This window comes from Drosophila subpulchrella, chromosome 2L (genome assembly GCF_014743375.2).
Source record: "Drosophila subpulchrella strain 33 F10 #4 breed RU33 chromosome 2L, RU_Dsub_v1.1 Primary Assembly, whole genome shotgun sequence".
NCBI lineage: Eukaryota > Metazoa > Arthropoda > Insecta > Diptera > Drosophilidae > Drosophila > Drosophila subpulchrella.
The window spans coordinates 20,658,477-20,683,639 of NC_050610.1; the positions used below are offsets into that span (position 1 = coordinate 20,658,477).

General features: G+C 41.3%; 4 protein-coding genes across 4 annotated transcripts in view; 2 read left to right on the top strand and 2 right to left on the bottom strand.

Moving 5' to 3' along the window:
* LOC119548896 (neuroguidin) overlaps window positions 1-20,523 on the bottom strand; it is a 42,423-nt gene extending 21,900 nt beyond the window's left edge. Inside the window, exon 1 of the mRNA XM_037856555.1 lies at window positions 19,931-20,523. Coding sequence (XP_037712483.1) covers window positions 19,931-19,939 — 9 coding nt within the window. The 5' untranslated portion in view covers window positions 19,940-20,523. The remainder of the gene's footprint in view (window positions 1-19,930) is intronic.
* On the top strand, window positions 444-8,641 carry LOC119548893 (ABC transporter G family member 20). The gene is made up of 10 exons (XM_037856552.1): window positions 444-767; window positions 5,116-5,237; window positions 5,305-5,727; window positions 5,795-5,888; window positions 6,212-6,558; window positions 6,615-7,030; window positions 7,083-7,269; window positions 7,503-7,768; window positions 7,825-7,911; window positions 7,978-8,641. Exons 2-10 carry the CDS (start codon window positions 5,134-5,136, stop codon window positions 8,187-8,189), a joined length of 2,136 nt encoding a protein of 711 aa, XP_037712480.1. The 5' UTR covers window positions 444-767; window positions 5,116-5,133; the 3' UTR covers window positions 8,190-8,641.
* On the top strand, window positions 14,520-16,409 carry LOC119548894. Its single transcript, XM_037856553.1, has one exon. The coding sequence runs from the start codon at window positions 14,634-14,636 to the stop codon at window positions 16,002-16,004; it is 1,371 nt and encodes a 456-aa protein (XP_037712481.1). The 5' UTR covers window positions 14,520-14,633; the 3' UTR covers window positions 16,005-16,409.
* Window positions 20,524-21,210: 687 nt separating the features above from the next.
* Window positions 21,211-24,065, bottom strand: LOC119548302 (septin-interacting protein 1). The gene is made up of 3 exons (XM_037855470.1): window positions 23,889-24,065; window positions 21,557-23,829; window positions 21,211-21,489 (listed from the first exon to the last, which is right to left on the bottom strand). The coding sequence occupies exons 1-3, from the start codon at window positions 23,995-23,997 to the stop codon at window positions 21,358-21,360; spliced, it is 2,514 nt and encodes an 837-aa protein (XP_037711398.1). The 5' UTR covers window positions 23,998-24,065; the 3' UTR covers window positions 21,211-21,357.
* Window positions 24,066-25,163: the final 1,098 nt, after the last annotated feature.

Consider the following 25,163-nt stretch of genomic DNA (forward strand, 5'->3'; position numbering starts at 1 on the left):
ATCGAACTCACCGCAGAATAATAATCGTTATAAAAGTGACGTTCACATACCTGCAAATGAAATCAAGGAATAATTAGTTGGTTACGAATCAATTGGTGGCTTGATTAACTGGTTATAGAAATTTAAAGACTGAATAATTCATTAGGCCAAGTACCATATAAATGCCCTTTCTTAAATAGCAATGTATAAAGAATTGTTCTCTCTTCGGATCTCTATAAGGATGAAATTACATATCTACACGTTTGTAGAAGTTGACAGATAACCGGCATGCATGGTAAAAAGTACAACCAGACACAAAAAACGAATAAATAGAAAAAAGTGCTGCGTTGTGCCGCATTAATAATTTTATTTCATACAATCTATCTTCATTTTTTCCATACACACTCTCAAGGAAGCAACAAAAAAAACCTGCATATAGTTAAACTTTTTTATTTTCAGTACCGCTTTGAAAAGCGTCGCCGAAAGCTAAGAGAAGCGATGACTGAGCCGAGTTGGCTCGGCGGTTTGGACGGATTGAGCTTGCGAGTACGCGATCCGCCACTTGGCCAACTCAGTCGAGAAACGGAGCTTGCAAGCGACACTTGTGGCAAGCGGAGATCGTGAACGAGAGCCCATAGAAAGAAAATCGGAAAAAGCCACTCTTAAAACTCGGCGAAAAGCAAAGAAAAAGAATCCACAAGTCACAAAAAAAAAAATTGCAACACAAAAAGCGCGCGTGCGCAACACGATAAGTTGGAGGATAGGCGAAAAATCTCTCGATTTATACGGTACGGTTATAAACCAATATATACTGTGTGTAATAATATAAAAACCATATGTAAAACGACTAAAATGTGCCAAAACGATACCCAAAAATGTTAAAATAAAATTTAAAACTTGAATTACCACAAAAACCCCCTGAGAGCCGTTTGAAAACCAAATTTTATTTGAGTTTCCGCATTGAGTGTAAACTTTTGTATAAAAATTGATGTTTTTCGTTTGTGCTCTTGATAAACCAAATAACGATATCGAATGGGGAAAACCACTCACTCAAACGTGAAAAAAAAAGGAAAACGAAAGACTTAAGATACAAACTTGAGTGGACTGCCTCGAAGCATGACCACATGTGTATTGTTTTATCCAAGTGTATGTGATTTTCGTTGTGTGTACATAAGAAGATCTACGGCCACGAGCCAAAAACATTGTGTTAATTTCTGACCACATTAAATAGAGAAAATCTTCGACAAATCAAATAAAGTAGCCAAGAGACAAAAAGACAGCTAACATTATTTTAATATTTCCGGCGTTCTGTTTGCCTTTTCCAAATAAAGGTTTAGCAATAAAATAAATATCTAGTGTTCGAAAAAAGCTTACTCAAAGCTGAACGCAGCTCGACTGAGTCGGGCAGCGGTTAAGCAATGCAAAATATTGCAACAGTACCCCCCATCCATTTATTTATCTCTGTGTTTGAGTCCCAATGATTTCTGCTTATTTTTTCGGTTCGGGTGGGAGTCAGAGCAGTACGAAGAAATTGATGTTAGCAGGTGGAAACTACTTGCTTAGGTCTAGTAATTTCCTCAAATGACAAGTAAAAAAATAGGTTTTCGTATAAAAAAGAAGGTGCTGTGACACACAAAGCGGTAATGACGAACTAAAAATACAACGACTAGGACAAAACGTTCAATGAAAAGCATAATGACAAAAACACACATGTGCATTCAATGGGAAAAATCAAATTAACAAAAGCAATACTTGGACGAGATGCAGCCTCTTTATCATTTACTAAAAGATAAATCAAATTAAACTTTAAATTAATGGTTTATAAAACGAAATAAATATTAGACAAAAAAAGACAACTGTTGCTTGCCACCTTTTGCATGCACCGCAAAAAAATTCACGTAGAAAAAATTAACCATTGTTACATTAATTCCTATTATTAAGTATTGATTTGTCGTCTATAAAACAGATACTTTTCAAAGTATTAAACTGAAATTAATTGGTTTAAAAATAATACCAAAAATCCTAGTTATAGACTCTTTAAAATAGAAATGAAACTGTAAAGTATAGGCTTTATTTTACTTCTTCTATATATTTATTTCAATACTATCTCTGGTATACTTTTTATACAACTGGAGTTTAAAAAAAAACTTTGATTTTCTTTGAGTATTAAGATAAAATGGTAGAGGTTCTGTTTTTATAAAGAACATGGCTACTTTACTTGTACCATAAGTATACTTCTGCATATCTTACAAGTATGCTGTTGCATATCTTACAAGTATGCTGTTGCACATCTAATAAGTACGCTTCTGGATATCTTATGGTCGGTAACTGTAGTATTCGTTGCTATATTACAAATCAATAAACCTATATAATTAGATCGGATGGGAAAGACTAAACGCAGTCGAAAGGTGAATGATATAAACACTGCCATGCAAGCTGAGGCAGACAGCTGTTGTGGATATGGTGCTGCTGCCGTTGCCGTTGCAGTTTGACCGAAATGATTGTTGTGCCATTATATAAGAAGTGGCCATGCCACAAAAACGATGAAAGAGAAAGAAGAAAATTGTGAAAAAAGACTGCAAATGAGAAGGAAGCAGTTGGCAGGAGTCTCAGCTGGCCAGTGAGAGCGATTTGGGTTGATGTTGCTGCTGGTTGTAGATGCAACATCATGGTGCACGAACTAAATACCCACTAACACTGCGAATAGGCGCATTTGTTGTGGCTGATACGCTTGGCCTGCTAAATAAGCCGTTAAACTGCATCAAGGTAACTGCAAACTTGTTGACCATTTAGCAACGCGTTTGGTAATAATTACTTACTCCATTGGCCATGCTCGTGGCTGAGTTCTCGGAGGGGCTGAGAAAGCAATTTGGCGGTCTGTCCCTCTTTTTTCTAAGGGGCTCATGGCCGCCAAAGCCCAGCTCTGCTCAGCTCAGCTCAATTGCAAACATTGCAAAACATTGGCAAATAAAATAAAATGCGACTGCAGACAAGATGGCAACGGCAGCAACAACATAAAATACATCAATAAATATAGCCACCGATTTTTGGAACCGCTCGCAATTGAGTTACAACGTCAGCAGCAGCAGTCCGTTAACCAGTTGGCAACCTTGATGTTCGTTGTTATTGCCGCTTCTTGGTTTTTTTGTTTTGTTAATTATTTCGGGTTTTTTTTATTTTTATTATGGCAGGTGTCGGTTTTGGAAAACCGATTTTAATATCGGAATTCATTCGTTTTGAGCAAAGGCGGTCAAATTTAATAGATGAGTATTTAAAAATGTTGGTAATAACTACATTTTGACCACTTTGTTGGTTGGTAAAAACATCATTTTAAATGTTACAGACAGGTTTACATAATTAAAACCTTTTGTTGTGAATGTAGATTGAAATTTAAAAAAAAAACTTGAAACTTAAAAAAACATATATACATATAAACATATATTTTAAATTACTTAGTTAATACGATAGCCACATGTTAGCTGAACATGTTCTATCAATATGAAAGCGATCGGTCAAGTTTATGAGACTTCGTAATTCGTTTGAAAGTAGATGTCTCTCTAGAACGCTGTAACTTTCAAACGACATTGAATTTTGAAAAATCCTTTGAGCTACATATTTTATAAACGGTTATGATTAGATTTCTCCAAAAATATTTTCTATTTTTGTAAGCCGAGACATGGGTGAACCCGCTTGATAGCTTAATAAGATTGATTTATTCTTACATGATCTGAAACCCTTGAGCAAAAAATTCCGATCCTACTGCAGTATGCAAATAAGAAGACAAGTGTCAATCTAAAACCGGTCCATAACAACCTTTGATATTGTAAACAGATCCACACTTAGAATAAGTGAACGAATTTTCTACATTTAAAACTGTATTGTCACATGTTGTGAGAACGAAAGGGCGGGTAAAGCAGTTTAAAAGCCTGACATGCGTGGGATTTTTAAGTTCTGAAATGCGATTGTTCATTTTGGAGGACGGGGACCTCCTAAATTTACATTTGTAGCATATATTATAACGATTACCAAGTTCAAATGAGTTGTAAGAAAAAAACTTCGATTCGACACATTCAGACGATATTTAGCTTTTAACTATGCAAACTATACCTTTTCCTATTTAGGTGCCTTAGTCTACTTGCGATTCTTCTCACATTTTAAAGTTGTCTCGACATGCACATGACGAGCTCTTCCAATTGACAAGTCACTTTTTACTTGGTGCCCCTTAAGCCCCTTTCTCATGATATATTTTCTTTACACCTAAAAGTCAGTGCGCGAGGTGTTTGTTTATTCTAAATGCATTTGTACCGACGTTGATCTTTGGCTATACAGACACTTCTATATAGTATATGATTGTTATTCAAGACGTTGTTGTCTCTCCTCTTCAGAAGTTCCGTATGCCATAGCAAATAGTTGGCTTACTCACATTGGTTTGTGTGAATATTAAAATCCCTGTAAAGTCCACGAATTTGTTTCAACTATGATATAAAGATTTAATATCGTATAAATATTTTTGATAATCTTTTAACCAATTCCCTTAATCCACTTTTGAAGTTTTAACACCTCGGATTTTCGTCACACCATTATATATATATTATGTTTAGAGATTCCGCTCTAATTCACCTTTTTCCAGCGGAAGGCCAATGAACCACGATTTTTAGTTTAACTCATCAGAACCTACAGATTTATTTTTGATGCTCATTCAACCACTGAGATGGCTAATTAGCAAGTAGTTAGAGTACGCATAGAAAACCCGAAAATAATTTTGGACCGCACAAGTGCTTTAACTGCCTCGACACGTGTCTGTCATAAAGCCAAGCAAATCAATAAAATACATAACCAAATCAAGAAAATTATTATTGACGCAAGTGATTTATGATGATCTGAGTAGCGTAGAAAAAAGGGGTTCTATAAACAAATTGTCTTCACATTTTTTACTGGGTTCTCTTTAATCGAAGTTTTATGATAATATTTCTCATTTGATTTGAAGAACTAGATTTTTTAATGCTTTTATTGCCTGACAATTAAGGTATATAAAGACTTTTCCTGGAAAAAAGTAACTTCTACCTATAGCGTAAGCCCCTTGGAAACTTCATTAAAAGTTAATGTATTCAATAATGTATAATAATTATTCCACAGAACAAAAGGCAAGTCAATATGGCGGCCGTTGAAGTAAGGAATGGCTACAAGTACTATGGCTCCAAATCGAATCCCAAGATTGTGCTCAACCAGCTGAATATGAACGTGATGCGTGGATCCATGTGAGTGGCATTCAAGTTTGCCGGCAAAACCCAATCTTAAAATATTGCCTCTTTATTTTCCGATCAGATACGGATTGCTGGGAGCCTCAGGCTGTGGAAAGACCACCCTGCTGTCCTGCATTGTCGGCCAGAGGCGTCTCAATGGGGGCGAGGTCTCCGTTCTTGGCGTTAAGCCAGGTGAGCCGGGTAGCGGTGTCCCAGGTTCCCGGGTGGGTTTCATGCCCCAGGAGATCGCCCTGGTCGAGGAGATGACCGTTAAGGAGACCATCTTCTACTTCGGTCGCATCTACGGCCTGACAGACGAACGCATCCGGGAGAAGTTCAAGCTGCTCAAGGAGCTGCTCCAATTGCCACCGGCCAGGCAGATGATCAAGCAGTGCAGCGGGGGACAGCAGCGGAGATTGTCCTTCGCCTGCGCCATGATACACGATCCGGAGCTCCTCATCCTGGACGAACCCACAGTGGGATTGGATCCCATGCTGCGTGAAAAGTGGGTACAAAAAAAATCTATGCCTCGCCTTGAGCCTAACAATTTTTTTTTTTGTATAACCTTATAGAATCTGGGATTTTCTCGTAGAGACAACGAGAAATAGCAAATTGGCTGTGATCATTACCACCCATTATATAGAGGAAGCCAAACAGGCAAATTGCGTAAGTGAAATTGAGTATCATGATTAATTCAGAGCTTTATGATCCCAGCCAAACATACCGATTCCACTTAATCCATTAAAATCCGATTTATCAATGCCATATTCAATTGCTTTCTTGGGAACATTCAGTTGCTCAATATCATGTTATGAATCACCAGACTGAAAACCCTTAATGTTCTAGATAAATTTAACGAAGGGACTTCGAATTTCCCATTCTCTGACAAATAACAAACTAGAACCCTAACTTGACATTGAGAAATTGGCCTTAGACTCTGCTATATCAAGAATTTTTTATAATACATTCATCTCCAATTATTCTCTTAGATTGGTCTTATGCGCAATGGCGTGCTATTGGCCGAAGATACACCCACCAACATAATGATCAAGTTTGGAACTCAGTCGATCGAGGACGCGTTCCTTATTTTGAGTCAGCGGCAGGGCAACGAAGATCAGTTGGCCCAAATCATGGAACACAATAAGAACCAGGCCCTGCCGGCTGCTGTCCTACCTCCCGAGGTTATAGACACCCACGAGCCGAACACGCCGGAAAAACAACCCATTCCGTTCGAGGAACCTCCGAACGATAACCGCAAAAAGATTTTCTTCACCACCAAGGGCAGGGTCAAGGCCCTGATGACGAAGAACTTTGTGCAGCTTTTCCGTCAGCCTTCGTAAGTTGAAACCATCATCAGAAAAGACGAATATCTTATGATACCATTATTTTCAGAGGAATTATTTTCATGCTACTATTTCCCATCATACAATTGACCTGCTTTTATTTGGCCATTGGAAAGACTCCCACGAATCTGGAGATAGGAGTTTATTCCGGTGAAGTGCAGAGCTACGGGGAGTGCTTTAACGATAGTCTGGTCACAGTTTACAAGGACAGCGAAAACGACAGTTGTCTATTCCACAAGCTATCCTGCAGATACATCCGCGAGTTGGGTGACGATGTGGCCACGCGGAAATACTATTCCAGTGAAGCAGATGCCTTGAGCGATGCGAAAAAGGCAACAACCGTTGGCTATTTACATTTTGCCCAGAACTTTAGCGAATCGATTCTCGCGGTGCTGGAGGATGGAATCCATTCCAGTGACGGAGCCGTCGACCATGCCGAACTTAGTATCCACATCGATATGACTGGTAAAAACCTGGACAGGCCGAAATCTTTTAAATCTATAATGATATTCCTCAGATCAACAAGTGGCGTACTTTATGCAGCGAAAACTTCGTGACAAGTTTAGCTCGTTCATGCGAAGTGTTGTCAAGGACTGCAATGTTTCCTCGGCCATTGTGGATCTGCCCGTTCAGTTCCAGGAGCCGATCTTCGGCAGCGCAGACATCGAGTTCCAGCAGTATTGTGCCCCGGGTGTGGTCATGACGTGAGTATGGAATCCACATGGTGGACCACCATTCAACCTCCTCTCACATGTTTATGTCTTTTATTTTATGAGCTGATGAAATTCACCGCAATCCATTATTTGGTACTTCGTTGGGAGTAGAGATCAGAACTTTGCTTAAATCAACATTTCCTTAAATTTCCACTTCTCACCACTCTTTGTAGCATTGTGAAGAATTTCCATTTATTAACTCTTTGTATGACTTGTATCGATAGCATGGTGTTTTTCCTGGCCACTTTGATGACGGCTGCTGTGTTCATTTCGGAGCGTATGGATGGCATCTGGGATCGAACTCTGTTGGCAGGTGTCTCGGCCACCGAAATGCTGTGGGCCCATCTCTTGACCCAGCTCATCATCATGGCTCTGCAGTCGTTCGAGGTTATCATGTACATTGGCCTGGTTTTCGATACCTACAACAATGGGGATACCACAACGCTCATTGGATTGTTAACACTGACCGCTTTCTGTGGCATGCTGTTTGGTAGGTTAAGAAATAAACCCAAACAATGCAGTTTACAACTTTGTATCTTCCACTAGGTCTCTTCATATCTGTATTCTGCAAATCGCATACAGAGGCAAACTTTGTGGCCACAGGGGCATTTTACCCCATGATTATACTTTGCGGTAACAGCTTTTCCATCTTGTAATGCTTAACAAGCTTTATTTTACTAATTTCATTTACCTTTTTAGGGCTTCTGTGGCCCCTGGAGAGCATGCCGCAGATTCTTCAGGATCTGGTCATGGTGCTACCCTTCACCATTCCCTCCATTTCGGCTCGAAACGTTATCGAGAAGGGCTGGAGCATCACCCACGAGAAGGTCTACAATGGTTTCTTGGTCATGGCCGGCTGGACGATCATTTTCTTCGTCCTCTGCCTGATCGGTATCAGACGAAAGGCGTAAAAACGGATCTTGGGCTATTCTTTAATATTCGGGGGCCTTTTATTTAGTTGTTACGTATTAGCATTTTTTGATAGGTGATCTTATGTGCATATCGTTTTAATTTAATAATTATCGGAAGCATATCACTCGCATGTTGTAGACTCTCATCACACAAGAAAAAAAAAAACCATTCATACCAACGAGTCGTAACACATTTTTAGGAAGTCGTCATTTGGCGTGGCAGACTGTACTAAAATCAGCATAAGGTCTTAAGGGTGTCTCACAAAAATATTTATAATACACAGGAAAACATATTCGTACTCATTGACAACACAAAATTTCGTATTCAAATTATATAAAAACTAGTACAACCCATATATGTGTAATATATTGTGTGTATATTTTGTATTTTAAAATATGAAATTATGTAAATCGAAATTTCAAATCAACCAAAAATAAAAATCTAAATTAAATGTTTTTTAAAGTGATTCATGTGATTCAAATACTCATATACTCATTTAAAATTGGTTATGATGACAGGGAGCTTATTAAATATTTTATTTTAAATTAATATTTAAATAAGTACATTTTTATCTTAGCTTAGCAAACTTTAAGGCATCAGTTAACAGGTAAAATTTTGTTCAACCATAAGATAAAGTCTTCCAACAAATGTAGTTTGTTTGCCTCTACGTGAAGTTCAAAGCAGCGTAAAACTAAAGCACTAAACCTCCTCCTGCAAACGCATATCCTGATATATATAAATGTATATGTTTGCTTTTCTATATAATATTGCTTGCTTGTGTGTGGGCCAAGGACAAGGACACATTCACGACGACAATGTCGAGGACGTGCCAAAGTTGCTGACACACTTCGGGCTCGAAAGAGCTAGACAGAATGTCTGCCCGGCTGGATGAAGCCCCCTGACCCCTTTCTCGGTCTCTGCCGGCAGACATTTTTATTACAAAACTTTATCTTTGCCAAATACGAAAAGGAGAGTAGGAAAAAATATATAAAAAGCCAACGTTCGTTCATCCTGCTAGTCCCCAGTGTCCTTGGGAGCGAGTGTTTGTGGGTGTGTCAAGTGATGGGTGGCATAAAATTTAGATTGCCTGCTATATAACTTGCATTAAATGTGCAAGCTGAAAGTCGTTTTCCATAGTATGCGTAAGTTTTTCAGAGAGAACTTGTTGCCAAGCCAAGTTAAGGAATATGTATGAGTTGGCCAGATGAGAACTGGAATTGTAGAAATAATTGTTATTAATAGTACAGTCCAACCTGTTTGTAATTTAGTAATTAAAATTAATAATAGGTTTTAAGATCCGCTCTGATAAATAAACAATATATATTTGACTCAATGTATATTAACGTGCTAGTTTCACAACATTTTAAATGCCCTAATCTTAGATCCTAAGTCGGTAATTATTTTGGCTATGGCTATGGCCTCTTTCTAAGTGATTCCCTATAGCAGAATAACTAAGTATGCATTAAAGCAACCCTTTCAAAGTGCATTTAAATACGTAGTATAATATATCTTATTATACAATCTTAAATTATTTCCATTACACAAAAAGTGAAGTAAACTTTTTGGTGAATCTTGCCGTCTGGGACACACAGACGAATCTTTTTCTGGGGATGCCCCACAACCAACAACAGCAACGAGGACCAATAAAAACAACGTTTTTGACAACAAACAAAGTTGCATGAGTAGGTCAAGGTGCCCGAAAGTAGGGAACTGAAAACTTTTCTCGAGCGTCGACTGCCAAAACAATTTTGGCTAAAAATGGTTTACACTTTGAACAAGAATAAAACCAAAACCCAAACCATTTCAACAAACTCAAAAGCAAAAACTTTCATATTCCCATCACTTCTCCCACATCCTCTAAATTAACACTTCCTCTAGACTAGTGGAAATGTTGTTACAACTTTTGACCCATTTCATGCACATATATATGCACATATAACATTTTTGGCCTTAAATTTTGCGTTAGAAGTAGGGGGAATTGAAAAGTTAGTAAATTGCTCTCGTAATTTGACCTTCACACAAGTTGAACCAACTCAGCACAAAAACTCACACACACGATTATTCGCAAAGAGTGAGCCAGACACAACAAACACACAAATTCTAAGGGAAGAGTGTAAATATTTAAATGTAATTTGCCTTGGAACAAAGGGAATCTTAAAGTCATGGGTTTGGTGCTCACCAGGGAAAGTTTAAAAAGTTTCATTCACCTGGAGGAAGGTCAAAGTTAAACATTTGTGCAGAATTTCCGGAACAGAATTACAGATGGATACATCTAAGAAAGGCATAAGTGAAAATTCGTTGGAAAGAAATTAAGAAGGTCCCTTAGAGAATATTCAGTCTGAGATTCCCAGTCCTAAATAACAAATATGTAACGTTAATCGCAACTTTTAACTGCCAGTCATTTTTAACCAATGTAAATTATCTATTTTGATTTTTAGGAAAGTTACTTTCTCTCCCCATCTCATTTTATTCGAACATTCCAACTAATGATAACTATAAAACATTATAGAACTCGTTAAAGGTTGCTGTTTTTCATATTCTATAGAAAGTGAACGTGCAGGTATTGTTCCATCTCGGCAAATCTGTTCGGTAAACATAAGTAATGTCCATTTAATAAAATAAGGCAACGAACGAGAAGCAATATTTCTTGAATACAAAACCATCTGGCAATCAAAATGAAAGATGACACAATTAAGCTCGGAGGGGAAAACAGTGCGCTGGTCTCTACAGTTGAAAAGGACCCCAAATCATTGCCGACTTTTGCATTTCATTGACCCTTTAAATGGCTAAGATACACACAGATGGCATCGCCTACACACTCTGCTGCATGTCAGTCAAAGTTCTATCTCTCGGCAAAATGGAGAAAAATTTGATTTGGGGAGTTTATTCAATTTGCTGCATGTGTGTGGGGCAGGGCAGCAGCCCCCTCACATCACATCCCAACGCATATAGTAGATACACACCGAACTCGCCCACTGGCATTTAAGTGCACGCCGTTCAACTGATGTCTGACGGACAACCAGAGTTATGGCAAGTGGGTGGCAGGAATTGGGATTGGTACTGGGATTGGATTCAGGTGGGTGGGTTGGTGGGTAGAGCATGCTCTGAACTCTGCCAATATAATACAATCAACGTTGGGCTTCGATTCGATGCGCATTCGATGCGTTTGCCGCTTTTGAGGTGGCTACCAGTCCAGCTACCGATGCGTAGGGTAGGCCCACTCATCTGCCACCCATCTCCACCCATGTCCGCCCACCACCTCCACCCACCCACATATCCAGCACACACAGGCAGGCTTGGTTTTTGCATCCTCATGTGCAGAGGATGCCTTTATACATAGGCTCGCACGTCGTCGTTGCATTCACTCGCCCGAGTATTGTGTTCGATTTTCACAATCCTTCTCGCTTGCTCCCTATATAGTCCCGTGCTCGGAGTTCCTGGCCGGCAGAGCACGAGGAGGCAGCTGGGTCCTGGCCACACATGCGTTTGGCCTTTTGCCTGGCACACATAGCAACAGCAGCAGCAGCAACTACATCAGGTTGCTGCAGCAGCAGCAGCAGCAGCAGCAGCAACATCAGCAGTGGCAACAGCAACAGAAATGTCGCGCTGTGTTTCAATCGTTCTATATGGCCCAACTGCTGATTGGGTTGCCACAGTGGGCGAAATTAACGCATATCCTTACCTGCAAGAAAATGAAGTAAAAGAAATTAGAATAAATTATATACTTATGTTATTGTGTTCTGTTAAATGCTAAAATATGTACTTTAATAAAATATTAAGATAACAGTTTAAAGTAAAGAAAATACCCATGTTTATTTACGTTATTATATTTAACATTTCAATATTCCAGAAAACTCAGTCTGTATTTTAAGACTATTTGATTTAACTCTTTTACTATGCAGATCTAAAAATTGTTTATGGAAAAATATCAATTAACTGGATACCTATAAGTCCTGTTAAGTCCTATATTTAAAATTTTTCTTTCTTTAGAGAACATATCACGAAATATTCTTTAATTTCTTAAAAGTCATATTGTTTTTAACTTTCTCATAAATAGTAAGACTGCCGCCCACACTTTGAAACGAACTTGAGCTGCTTATTATAATAGACCACATTTTCTATTCAAATTCTCCAAATCCATACTTCGCAAATTCCAAAGATCATATGGATTTAATTACTAATTTACTACTGCTTAACTTTTAAATTAAAAAGACTTTGAAAAGGTATATTCTTTACAGGTATTAACAACCTAGATTTCTAATATAATAATTCAAGTCTTAAAATTAGCGTGATCAAATCGGATTGTATTTTCTCTTATTGGTTTTATAACACACTCTTCTAAAACGATTTGGAGATTCGCATTTGTGCCAGTGTGACCCTCCTGCAGGGCCATGCTACAACGATACAGCCACACTGAAAACTCAAGGGAGTAATCTAGTTAGGAAGGTATTTTTGTTATGACAGATGGTTTGTTTGGCTCACTGTGCACAAAAGGCAGTGCTCGAAAAATGCCGCCCAATGCAGCGACCAGAAAAACAACAACGACAACGGCTGCAAAACATGCGTGGGGAAAAGGCGCGAGTGGAGGGGCGTAGGCATGGGGGGGGGGGAGCCTGGGAGGGGGTGGTAGAAAATTCCAAGGGGGGTAGGACATGGGGGTGCGAATGGAAACGTGGACGGCGAAGCTGCTGAAAATGGCGGCAGCGACAGCGACGCAGCCTATTTCGGTGGCCAGAAAATATAAAAAAGGGGCGTAGACGGCAGGAGGGGGGGAGGGAGGGCGTAGGGGGGTCAGGAGGTCGTGGCAGCTGAGGGACAGAGTGCAATTCACCAGAGAGCGACAAAGAGAGAGAGAGAGCGAATGGGTGGGAGTGGGCGAGCAGCACTCAGTGAAATGCAGTCGGAAAAACGGGAGGAAAACGAGGACCTGCACACAACTGCACTGGGGACTATGTACGATCCGGATGTCGTGTATGTATCGCCATTGACCAGGACATTCCCCCTCTCTCTCTCACACTCCTTCCCTCTCGCTCGCTCTCTCTGAGCCCATCTCTTTCTGGCCAGCTCGCTTGTTTACCAATTTATTTTGCGCACAATACGAAACACGGAAAATGCATGAGGCCACCGGCAGGCGCCCAACCACCCACCCACCACCCACCACCCTCTTTACCTAACCAAAAAAAAAAAAAGAAAACCCCCCCCTGTGCGTACCAAACGAACGCAATGATAGCCACACAGCCGAGTTGGCCCAAAAGCAACAACGGAGGCGAAAAAAATTGCAAATTCCAGTTCGATTTTTGGCCATAATGCAAAAAAGCATGCTGCTCTGTTCTCTCGTTTTTCCCCACATACATATCACGTGTCTATCTGCCATCTCAGTTGCTCTTGCTGGCCGTGTTTGTTGTTATTTCCCGTTTGCCACTTTGTGTGGGGATTTCTGCTTTTCCCCAGTTTCCTTTCCCGACTTTTCCTAACTGTTTTTTGTTCTTTGAGACTTTCCTCATTTTTTTTGGGAAACTTGGGTTTGCTTTTATATTCTTTGCAGGCCGCGACTTCCACTTTGATAGAACCAGCGCCGAGTTTTATTTTGTTTCCTGCTCTTCTTTGTTGCCCCTGACTTTTGGCGAAAAAAATGGGGTTTTTGGTGGTAGTACACACTTGTAGTAGGATTTTTTACCCCCATGTCCCTTTCGTAGTAGTTAGTACGCGTGGTACGAAGTCAGTCATCAGCCCATACGCAACATGTCCTGAAATAAAAAAGAGAGCTATGGCATCGCACAGAAATGGAACGAAAGACGTAGGAAAGGAATGACAACGAAAAATTGAAGGAAAATGGGGCACAAAGGATTCGAGTATTCTGAAAAAAAAAAAAACTGAATGGGAAAAAGAAGCTTAGAGGGCCTGAAATATTTTCCCCAAGCTATGAAACTTTAGTATCTTAAAGATGCTTTGTTATAACTTTCAAAATGAACGGTAGACTATCATCTTAGTTTGCTATTACATTTTAAAACCCTCCATAAGCCACTTCAGTGTTATTGTAAATGTTATAATGTTATAATAGAGATTATAATATAATAGACATTTGAGCTTATTAATATCTATAGGACCAATCTGGAGAAACTGAAACCCCATTTCAGAGTTATTGGGAATATAAATACATGGGATTAGAACTTATCATTCATCATACTTTTAAATAAATAGGATTAGGAAACCTCTCAATATTATTATTGAAATAATTACAGCATGAGCTATGGAGTAGTCGTTTGAAAATAGTATAGAACCTTAGAAATAACCATAGGAACCATCTGCCACAACTGACATAACAGAATTTGTCGACCATATATTTAAACAGTAAACCTTATCTACCTACAAAGCCAAGTTCCCGAAAACTGAAAATCTGGAAAATCTAAAAATTAAAAACTTTCTAGCCCGTGAACCATACAATGTGGATCTCACTACTCGTTTTTGTGCTCCTCGGACTGCTCAACATGTCGTCCTTGATCTCCAGTCAGGATGACGGGTTCCACGAGCATTTGGCGACCTATCTGCGACCTGGTGAGCCACACATCCAGGACGGACAGACGCTGCTCAACATGCTGTACATCCACAACCAAGTCCAGGTCTACTGCCAGCGACCCACAGAACTGACCTTTAGGAACGCCTTTCAGAGCAACCGCCTGCGTTTGAAGATAGCACCTGGCGTGGATTATAGTCAGTACAAGGGGAGCACAGCTCGGGAAGTCTACGAGGCACATCGACAGGCGAATGAGTGCTACGAAGGCAAACCACTGGGACCTTCAGCGGAGGAGTCTCGGATCATTCCACTGGCCACGCATTCCCATGCCTGCTATGGCATCTACACCAACGAACCCTTTGAGCTAACGCTGGAGGAGATCGGTTGCGACCTTGAGCGGTTGGCACAGTTCACCTTTGCCCTCGTATTGTGGGTGAGTTCACCCCACCTGGCGGAATCGCTGCTCGGTTTCTATTTCTCCGCTGCGGCGGTGGGTGCTCACCTGGCTGGCGTGATGGTGGTTGGCGTAACCCTTATATCATCTGGCAGTGAGCAATCCCTAGGATTGAGAACGCTCAAGGGAACTTTTAAGCAGGTCCTACAAGAGCGACCCACTATGATGACCTTGGCTTTGATGGGCGGTGCCTGGTTGAGCCAATCCGCCTGCCAGAGGTTATGTTTTCTATGGGAGCGCTCGCTCCTGCGACGATTGCACCATCACTTCTTGAGGACCACAGCCTACTGCCTGATCTTCACCGCCTCTGATCACAGGGCCTTCGGATGTGTCTGTATTTCACTACTCACTCCCTGGCCGGAACTTCATTGGCTGATTAGCTGGTTGAGGTCCAAATACGTTCGTTACCAAGAAAATTCAAGAGATTATCGTGAATTGACGCACCCGAGTGAACATTCGCTTCAACCGCAAGATTTAACTAGATTTCTAGGCGGTGGCATTGATTATTCAGATCAAGAACCCTTTTTATCCCAAGGAAATGGCAGTTTCAATACACTCATTAACAGGCGATTTCACCAGAATGAGGAGCAGGAGCCACAGGATGAGGGCAATGGCAACGCCTTTAATTGTGAGTGCTGCTCTGCAGCATCGAACTTGCACAATAGACCCTCCACTTGGAACTGCCTGAACAAGCGGCTTCAGTTGAATCCCAATAGAAGAAGGAAGACTCGCACCCTCAGGTCCTCAAGCAGCCAAGTTTCTTGTGTAACCCCCAAGAGTTCGGTGACCACCTTATACCATAATCTCCGTTTCTCAAACTCCGAGCGCAGCCTCCGCGATCAATAGAAGAGTACACAGTTGAAAGAGTCCATTCCAGTACAAGAATAAGGGATCTAAACAGAGCACATCAAAAACGAAGGACTGGTAGTCAAGCCATTGAATCGTATCGAGTAGGCAAACGAGAAATTTCCATTTGCCAGGATAATTTGCCTTTTTCGAGAGGCGGTGGTCGATGGGTGGCGACGATTGAGAGTGGCAGTCAAAGTGTTTCTCTGGCAAGGAAATGTGTTGGCAAAGGCTGCTAGCAAGCTTCTAAACAGTACAAGAAGGCTCATAAACGAGAATCATGAATTGACAGCAGACTGAAAGAAACAAGTTGTTCATGTTTGTTTTTTGCTTACAAATTTTAAAATGTTTGATTGCTACTAGGCTACTTAATACATTTTTGGTAATTATACATAAAGTGTTAGATCCCTTGATACCATCAATAAAAAAGAATTTCATATATAATTAAGACTTCAATATATTCCCATGTTTAAAATTCATAAAAACTGCAATGTTTGAAAAATAACGGAGAAAAAAATAACAGAAATATACATATATATATAAATAAAAAAAATGGATTTTGTATTTCTATCAGAGTATAAACAGAAAAGATTAAAAACTATCGAATGTTAAGTTTAGAAAGATTCATTGTGATATTTTAATTCGGTCAGTTAGGACTTTTTCTTTAAAAAAATAAGAACATTTTTCAATTCAATTTCAAGGGGGTTATTTTTAGTGCAATATTCCAATATCCAAGAGAAATGCATAGTGAGATTGCAGCTCAATCAAATCTAAGGAAAAAAAAGTACAGGTGAATACTTTTTTAAACCCATTCCGCCTTCGAAAATCAAAAACCTGTGACCCCGTGCCAATATAGTGTCCTTTAATTAAATCTTCGTAATTGCCCTTCGGGTATGCAACACATTTTGAAGCAGGACTAAGAATAAGGTGCATTTAAAAGTCGGAAATGAATGATTTTCCCTTATAATCAATCGACATCCTTTTCCAATACTTAATGCCTTCCCAACTTAAGCTGAAATCTCCACAGGACACAACCGGGCATATGCATCCATACTGCTTTTAACTTAATTGTCCTGATTAGCATGCGTGCGTGTCTGTTATCCTCGTTGAAATTTTTGTGCTTTTGACATTCGTTGGCGCACGGAGTTACAAAATAAGAGACTGGCTTGCATTCGCCATGGGTGGGGTGTGGGTTTTGGGGCACAAATGTGCCTATTACCCCCACCTCCTCCTCCCCGGCAGTTTACCATTAGCCACAGGAACGGAGCAGGCAGATGATGCAGCTGCATCCACAGCTACATCTACAACTGCATCTGCATTTGCAGCAACTGGAACAACAACAAAGTTCGGTCAAACGTCAGAAATGTTCGTTCGCTTTGGCTATTGAACGCAGGCCAAAGCGTTGTGCTAAACGCAGTGCAACAACCCACATCCACCCACTAAAACCACCCACCACCCACCGCCCAGCAGCCCATGCATGCGAGGTCCAAGGACCTACTCCTCGGCCCGGCCATCGGCAAATGCAAATGGGTAATGGGTAAAAAGCGCTTGGACGACCATGTGGATGGAGGCTGTTGGGTGGACGGAGGAGGTCCTGGGTGGACAGTTGGCTGGGGCAGGCGCAAAACGCATTTCAAATCGAAAAGTGGAACTCCACTCATTTGGCGCGGGGAAACGGCGGCAGGTGTTCGTCTCTCCACATGGGCCTGATTACAGGGTACCAGTCGGGGAGACACGACCTATGGGTACTTAAGGTTACTGGAGAAGGTCTTAAAAAACGTAGGTAGTACCTTTTTTAAAAAGTAATTTTAATACTTTCAAATTTATGTTGATAAAAATAGAGAACAAGAAAGGAAGTTGACTTCGGCAAGCCAAAGTTTGTATACCCTTGCAGTTATAATTATTAAATTTAATTCGAAATTCTTAAAAATACAAAATATGATATAAGATAATATGTCAAAAAACACCGAAGCTATAATTTGTTTCATATTATTTTCCCACCAATTTTCCGATCGTTCCTATGACAGCTATATGATATAGTCTTTTGATTTTGATAAAATTAAATTCGAAATTCAGAACTTATGTAAAAATGTTATTTCCAAGCGTAGGAAGTAATATGTTAAAGAAAACCAAAGATATACATTTTTAAATGTATTTTTCCGACTGTTCCTATGGGAGCTATAAGATATAGTTGTCCGAACCGGCTGGTTCCGACTTATATACTACCTGCAAGAGAAAGAAGACTTTTGGGAAAGTTTCAGCCCAGTAGCTTTAAAACTGAGAGACTAGTTTGTGTAGAAACGGACAAACGGACAGTCGGACGGACAGACGGACATGGCTAGATCGACTCGTCTAGTGATGCTGATCAAGAATATACACATATACTTTATGGGGTCGGTAACGTCTCTTTCACTGCGTTGCAAACTTCTGACTGAAATCATAATACCCTCTGCAAGGGTATACAAATTAATGAAACACCTTTATAAAAAAGTATTAAAATTGCTTTCCCAAAGAAATCAACTTATATTATTACATTATATTGTCTCACATTATTAGTGCTAAAGCTAAGTAATAATAGATTTATTTTATGAAATACTCTTTACAGGGTGTCAGCAAGCTGCAACCCCAATCAGTCGATCATATTTAAGTTTCTCTTTTAGATCGACTGCCTTGTTGGAATGAAAATTGACTAAATGCACCGCTTTATGTGCTTTATGTTCGTAGGCCGACCTGTACGGGCGGTCCTGTCGATATCGAAATAAGACCAACCAAATCTAATGGCCATATTTTCCTGCGACAGCATACTTTTTGGAACTTGTCCGTTTTGGTGGTTGATTGCCGCTCGTGAAAGTGCAACTAGGGATGAAGTGGGGGTTGTGATGGATTTTTGGGTGGGTTAAGGTTGGCTAAAGTTGGGTGGTGAGGCGCGAATCGACTCGGGATGGTCGCTAAAAAGTGCATTTTCAGACCTGGTGTCCCGTTCCGGGATTATGGGGGTTGGCGTCAAAAGGTCAGTGACAGGGTGGAATATTATACAATATATGGTAAAGGAAACGTAAAACTCTCCTTTTTTTTAAATTTGACATGCGTTTCCTAGTGTGTTATTCCAGTCAGAATTTGGTTACGGTTTTGAAGTATAAATAGCATAGAAGACAAAGACTTATTTTAAACTTGGAAGCAAATTATTATTTTAGATTTTAAGACTTCAGTCTTCAGACTTAGGCCTAGTATTCAACCTAATAAAAAGTCGTCCAAAACCAAAAATTGTATATGAAAAAAACGTCAAAAAACGACTTTTTGTTAGGTCCTTAAGTTTTAAGAACTTTGTATTATAGTCTTGAATATAATTTTTTCAAGTGTTTGTCGGCAAGTAAGATTATGGGACCTTTTCCAAGCTCTGTTTTCAAAAATTCTGGAAAGTATGTTTGTAGTGAGGTATAAAAGGTATAAACCAAAAATTTGTTAATGTGTTCCAAATACATAAAGCTACCGCATGGACCAGGATTTTTGAGACCGAGGAACATCTTTAATTTTTTAATTGTTAAATGAAAAAGGATAGATTTTTGATTGTCATTTTTTAACCGAAATTGAAAATCTGAGTTTTTAGAAAAGCTGGACAGATATGTATCTTTATTCCGTTTTATCTAATAGCAGATGTTACACCCGCCATCAAAAGATAGGGTTTTTTAACGTCACAGAACAGAACAGAAAGAAAATATATTATATTGTTTCAGTTTCTAACATCTTTGGTATTAATTTACCGGATCTTTGAAGGTCAGTAAAATTATAAATTGAGAATGGATGAGGTCCGACTGAGAAAGTATAATATCTCAAACTCAGAGCAGTGACAAAGTTGAGATAAATCCGGTAGTAAAACCATTTATCTTAAGGATGTTTTCTTATAGCAAATGGGAGCTCTCACTGACCTGCACCATTTTGATGTCCTTGTGTGGGTGTCCCGTTAGTGGGTCCTAATCCAATGGGTTTTTCAAACGCCGGTTGCTCGGCGGCTGGGCAACGGTAAATCGGGCAGAGGGAATTGTTAGAGCGAGATGCCAGCAAAACAAAACGAAAGCGGCCACAACTACAACAACTGAACTCAAAGACGCGAGAGAGCGGCGCACGTGGTAGATTCACTTTTGTTTTTTAGTTGCGCTTTAATTGCACCGCCTGCCGAATTCATTGAATTTAAATTTTAAGAACACTCGCACACACACACGCACTCACAACTGCATCGGGCGAAGAGTGTGGGAGGACGAGTGCAACGAAAAGAGCGGGAGAAGCGAAACGAAAGACACGCGGTTTCAATTTGTTTGCGAAATTAACTCTTGTCTTTTGGTTTTATTCACTGTTTTTATTGCATTGTGCGAGTCTCAGTTGGCTGCGCCATTCACGTTCAGCTTGGTTTTTGTTTTTTGTTTTCGTTTTCCGTGCGCCAGACGAACCGAACGCGATCCCAGCCAGTTTATTCCTATTTCCCGATTTCCCAATTTCCCCGACGTTGTGAAGAAAAATCAGCTGCGAGCAGTGTGCCCGCAGTGTTCTCGAGCAATTATACCGCAATTTTTACTTTTTTTTTATATATTCCAAACGGTCACTCTGCAATGTTATGTTAACTAACAGAGATACCCTTAATACCATTTAACAGAAAAACTCTATTCAGTGTTGTCACTTCCGCTTTTTTCCCGTCAGATCTGAATTTCTTGATGTGTGATTGCGGGTAAAATTTGAAAATAGCGGGCAGCGGGAATTGTATTTTTGTTTTTGGCAATTTTAAAAACCTTTTTTATAATTTACTTCTACTTAACTTTGAGAGTTGTTTTTATTCAGTTTGAAATGTTACTATAAGTGTCGATATAAGTATATAAAAATTTGATTTATTTGATTGTTAAATTTAAAAATAAGAGTTTTTTAACTAAAAAATTAATCAACTTTATAAAAATCAGCATTGTTCTTACCTTTTGTTTTGTTGATCCAGATTTTTTGATCAGAAAAAAAGGCACCAAATGAAAGGTCAAGGAAGAGAAAACATCTCACCCAGTTAAGTCATTTTTGCGAATTTCCCGATTTATTCGGAAAAAACGTTATTTTCAAAAACGAAATTTAATACAAGAGTAATGCTCTTTTAAAGATTTTGTTCGCGCTTAAATATATTTTTATTCTTTTTGTTTTTAGATGAATAAAATGTACATTTTATGTAGTAACCTAAGTATGAACTATGGTAAAAAGCCCTTTATTGTTAAGGAACAAAATCTACATTATAAGTAAAGGCTTACAAAGTGCTTATATTTGCTCGTGATATTAATTTTACAAAATTGTTAGCCATTGCTTCTAGGACACCAGCTACTTGTACTTAAAGGATCCCAGTTTGAGAGCGTTCCAGCAGATGATTCAGTGCCATCGGCTGCCAGTTGCTGAAGCTTCCATCGCTGACCATGCAGACGTGTCGATCGATGAAGCAAAACAGCTTGCCCACGCGATAGATCTGTGAATAGAAATTAAAAATAGAATAAATATAAATACTGAAAAAGAAAGCATATCCAGTCAGTCACCTGTTTGCCCATCTCCCGTCTCCCCGGAAGCGGAGCGAAGATGATGCCCAAGTCGGCGCATTGCTGCGACACGAGCTCCTTAAACTCCAGCTGGGCGGGCGGGTGAATCAGGTGGTCCATCATCATCACAGGGGCCGGAGGAACTGGCGGCGGCGGAGCCGTGGGCGTGATCGTGGGCTGCAGCAGGGCATCGCTGGCCCTGTGCATCATCTCCAGAGCTCGCCGCAGATGCTCCTTGATGCTTGGCTCGCGGAGCAGTGCCTCGCTCAACATGCTCTTCCAGCCGGTGTACCAACGCGATATCTCCGCATAGTCGGGACTCTGATTCAGCCAGACCACAAGCACCTGCATCCAGCGAGGGAAGAAGTGCCTGTCCAGCAGTTGAGCCATGTACATGGGATCAATGAGCTCGTGCCACTCCCACACCTGGTGCCACAGCTCCAGGTCCTGATGCAGTGGGTTGATAACGAACTCGCCCAGAGTGGCCTGCAGTTTTGGCACAATGTGCCGCTGCAGAAACTCCTGCATCTCTTCCTCGGGAAAGGCCTGCTGCCAGGGCGTGAGCATGGCCCGGGCGGACCTATCTTGCGGAGACCAGGCACGCAGAGCGACGCCCAGTTTACTGCGGATTTGCGGGTAAACAGCCTCCTCCAGCTTACTGCCCAGTATTCCATGCCACGGTAGCACCCAACTGTCGATGGGCACGGTGTCGGTAAGGGGATCCCATTCCTGAACGCCGGCCACCAGTCGAGGCAATACCAACTGCTCCAGAACCGAGTCGAGAACCCAGCTGGGCAACAAGGGGGCCCAGGCGTCGAGCAGGGCAGCCATGGGCGGATGCTCCTTGGAGTGCCAGGCGGCGATGCTGGCCCGGAACGACGGCATCACACCGGCCCAGATGAGCGAGGAGTACGGATCGAAGACGTTGCGAGGCTGCTGCTCCGCCGGCTCTCCTCTCTGCAGCATTGCGCGCCATTTCTTAATCAGCTGCAATGGCTCCGTTGGCTTCTCCAGCGGCTGCCACTGGACTAGTTCCCTCTTCAGGAGTGGTGCAATTACGCCTGCTGCAAGATCCGCCAGGCCGAACTCCTGGAACTCAGCAGCGTAGTCTTCGAGTAGCTCCCGAAAGAGTAGTTCCGCCTGAGGCAAAGCCAAGTCGGGATTCTCGCTCAACCGCTCCACTCGGTCCAGAGATTCCTCCAGAGTGCGAATGTGATTCCGTTCCAGTTGGACGATCTCCTCGAGCTTTCGGTGTTCGCTCTCCAGCGATGCCTGCTGGCTGGAGCACTCACGCTCCTGGTTGTCGATGGCGATGATCTGCTGCTCGCACTGGCTGACCAAGAGCTGCAGGTTGTGGGTCAGCTCGGGCATGGCAAACACGCAGACGGGAGCGGCTCCCTTTTCAGTCGGCTCGGCATCGTAGAGCGTCTCCTCCGGCGTGATTTTGGTCTGGCCCAAGGCGTGATAGCCGCTCAGCACTCGCTTTTCGGGTCCCGTCATGTCGATCACCGGCACATTGCCCAGTTTCTTGCTCAGCTTCTCCGAAAGCAGGTGGCTCGATGTGTGACCCTTGGCGATCACCTCCTCGACGGACTTGTAGTAGTAACGCTTTCCCTGCCGCTCGACAGGATCGGCGGCTCCAGCAGTTCCTCCCTTGCGCCACTTGTTAAGCTGTTCCTTGAACTCCTTGGCTTCGCGCACATCCTCATCCACCTTGATGCTCTTGGTGGGCTTTCCACCAATGCTGGCTGCAGTTTCGGGTCCATACGCACCGATGGCGCCTCTGCCTTTGCGGACATGAGCCTGCACCGGCTGCGAGATGCCCTGCAGGTCCTTGCCCAGACCCTTGCCGGGCTCATAGCCCATCTGCAGCAGGAGCTTAGCTCCAATGCCACGTGTATGCTGTTCCCAGGCGCCTACATTTCGCTCACTGGAGATGTGCGAGCGGTGTTGAAAGGGGGCACTGATGGGTTTTCGGCTTAGAGAGGGTCTCTCCTCTTCCGCCGAGCTGTTGGAGCTGTCCGGGTCGCTTTGCCCGAAGGCCGGACGACCACTGGCGGTGGACTCGTCGCTGTGCTCATCCTGGTCCGCCCCTGATCCTCCATCGTCCTTTGCCTTCACTTCCTTTTTCTTCTTTTTGCCCGCCTGCTGAATGCCACCGGCCACGAAACTGACCGGCATAGTGTAATCCTTGGGCTTCCGGGCGGACCGCCCCCTCCGCGTGCCCCCGCCCTCGCCGCCGCTCTCCTCCTCGCTGTCATCCGCCCAAATGCCTGCGAAAAGAGGGAATTACTTATTGGATTCGACCAGAATCGTGGTTCCTCCAGCTCACCATAGATCTGTTGGTGCCTGCTCTGGCGTCCACGGGGCCGGTTGATGTTGAACTCATTGTCCAGATCGTAGTCCGTTATCTCGAATCGCTCGTACTCGTTGTCCGACATTGAAATATCACGTAAATACAGCAGAAATAGTTTTAGTAAAATTCTGTAAACAAAACACTCAGTTCATAATAGAGATGGCACTTGCGGCTAATCGGTTCCACGCCAACAATCGTTGGAGTCTATCGATTGCCAAAGTTGTATATCGTTAATTGGCGCGAAAATGATTTTGAATTTTAAATGTTTCCACTGTATCAAGCGGAAATTCATGCGGAAATTTCAAATCCAATCCATATAATTGAGCTAGTTTGCATATAATTTCCCTTATCGTGTCTAAAACTAATGACAGTAACTTTAATAAGAAGTCGCGTAATCTGTTCGTAAATTATTATAATATTCACATCCGCATGGAGTTTAAGTGTGTATTTATCAGTTCGTCATCAGTTCAACTTTTAAAGGTGAAAAATATTGTGTTTACGCCATAACATTTAATAGTAACATTTAACTCCGCTAGAATTTTTCCATCGAAATTACAAGAATATGCTCAATACATGTCCCTCAACTTTCTGCTTTAAAGCTTTTGAAAAATGTTGACTTTTGGAAAAGTGACATTCAAAAATCGAATCGATTTTCAAAATACCCTACATTTTGGAAAAGTGACATTCAAAAATCGAATCGATTTTCAAAATACCCTACATGTATTTTTCGTCAGGCGGTTCTTCAAGTAAGTCCATGGTTACTTTTGAAAAACTGACATTCAAAATACGAATCGTTTGTCACTATACCTTACATACACTTAAACTTTAAATTTTAAAGTGAAGCGGTTCTTCAAGTATATCCATGCTTACTAAATCCTGAAGAATTCGCGTTTTTGTGTGCACGCTGTTAGCTGCATGCTTAGTGAAAACTTGAGCTCCTAAAATCAAAAAATCAAAACGCCAAAGTTTAGGAGAAGCCATAGCACAGATAGTTTTTAAGCAACAAGTACATACTTTAAGGCAATCTAATTATTCCGACATTATTGATTAAAGTAAGCGCCATCGATTCATTCAGATATCCAGGTAATAGCCAAGTCGATTGTTGGCAAAACAGTTAGACCACTAACGGTTGATTAGTGTTATCAGTTGATTGGAGCAAATGAGTTGTTATGATAACGGCGATTCCAACAGGATTGTAATATACAAAGACATTGCCTGATAAGCGGTTAAGTGCTATAGCACGTAGTAGAT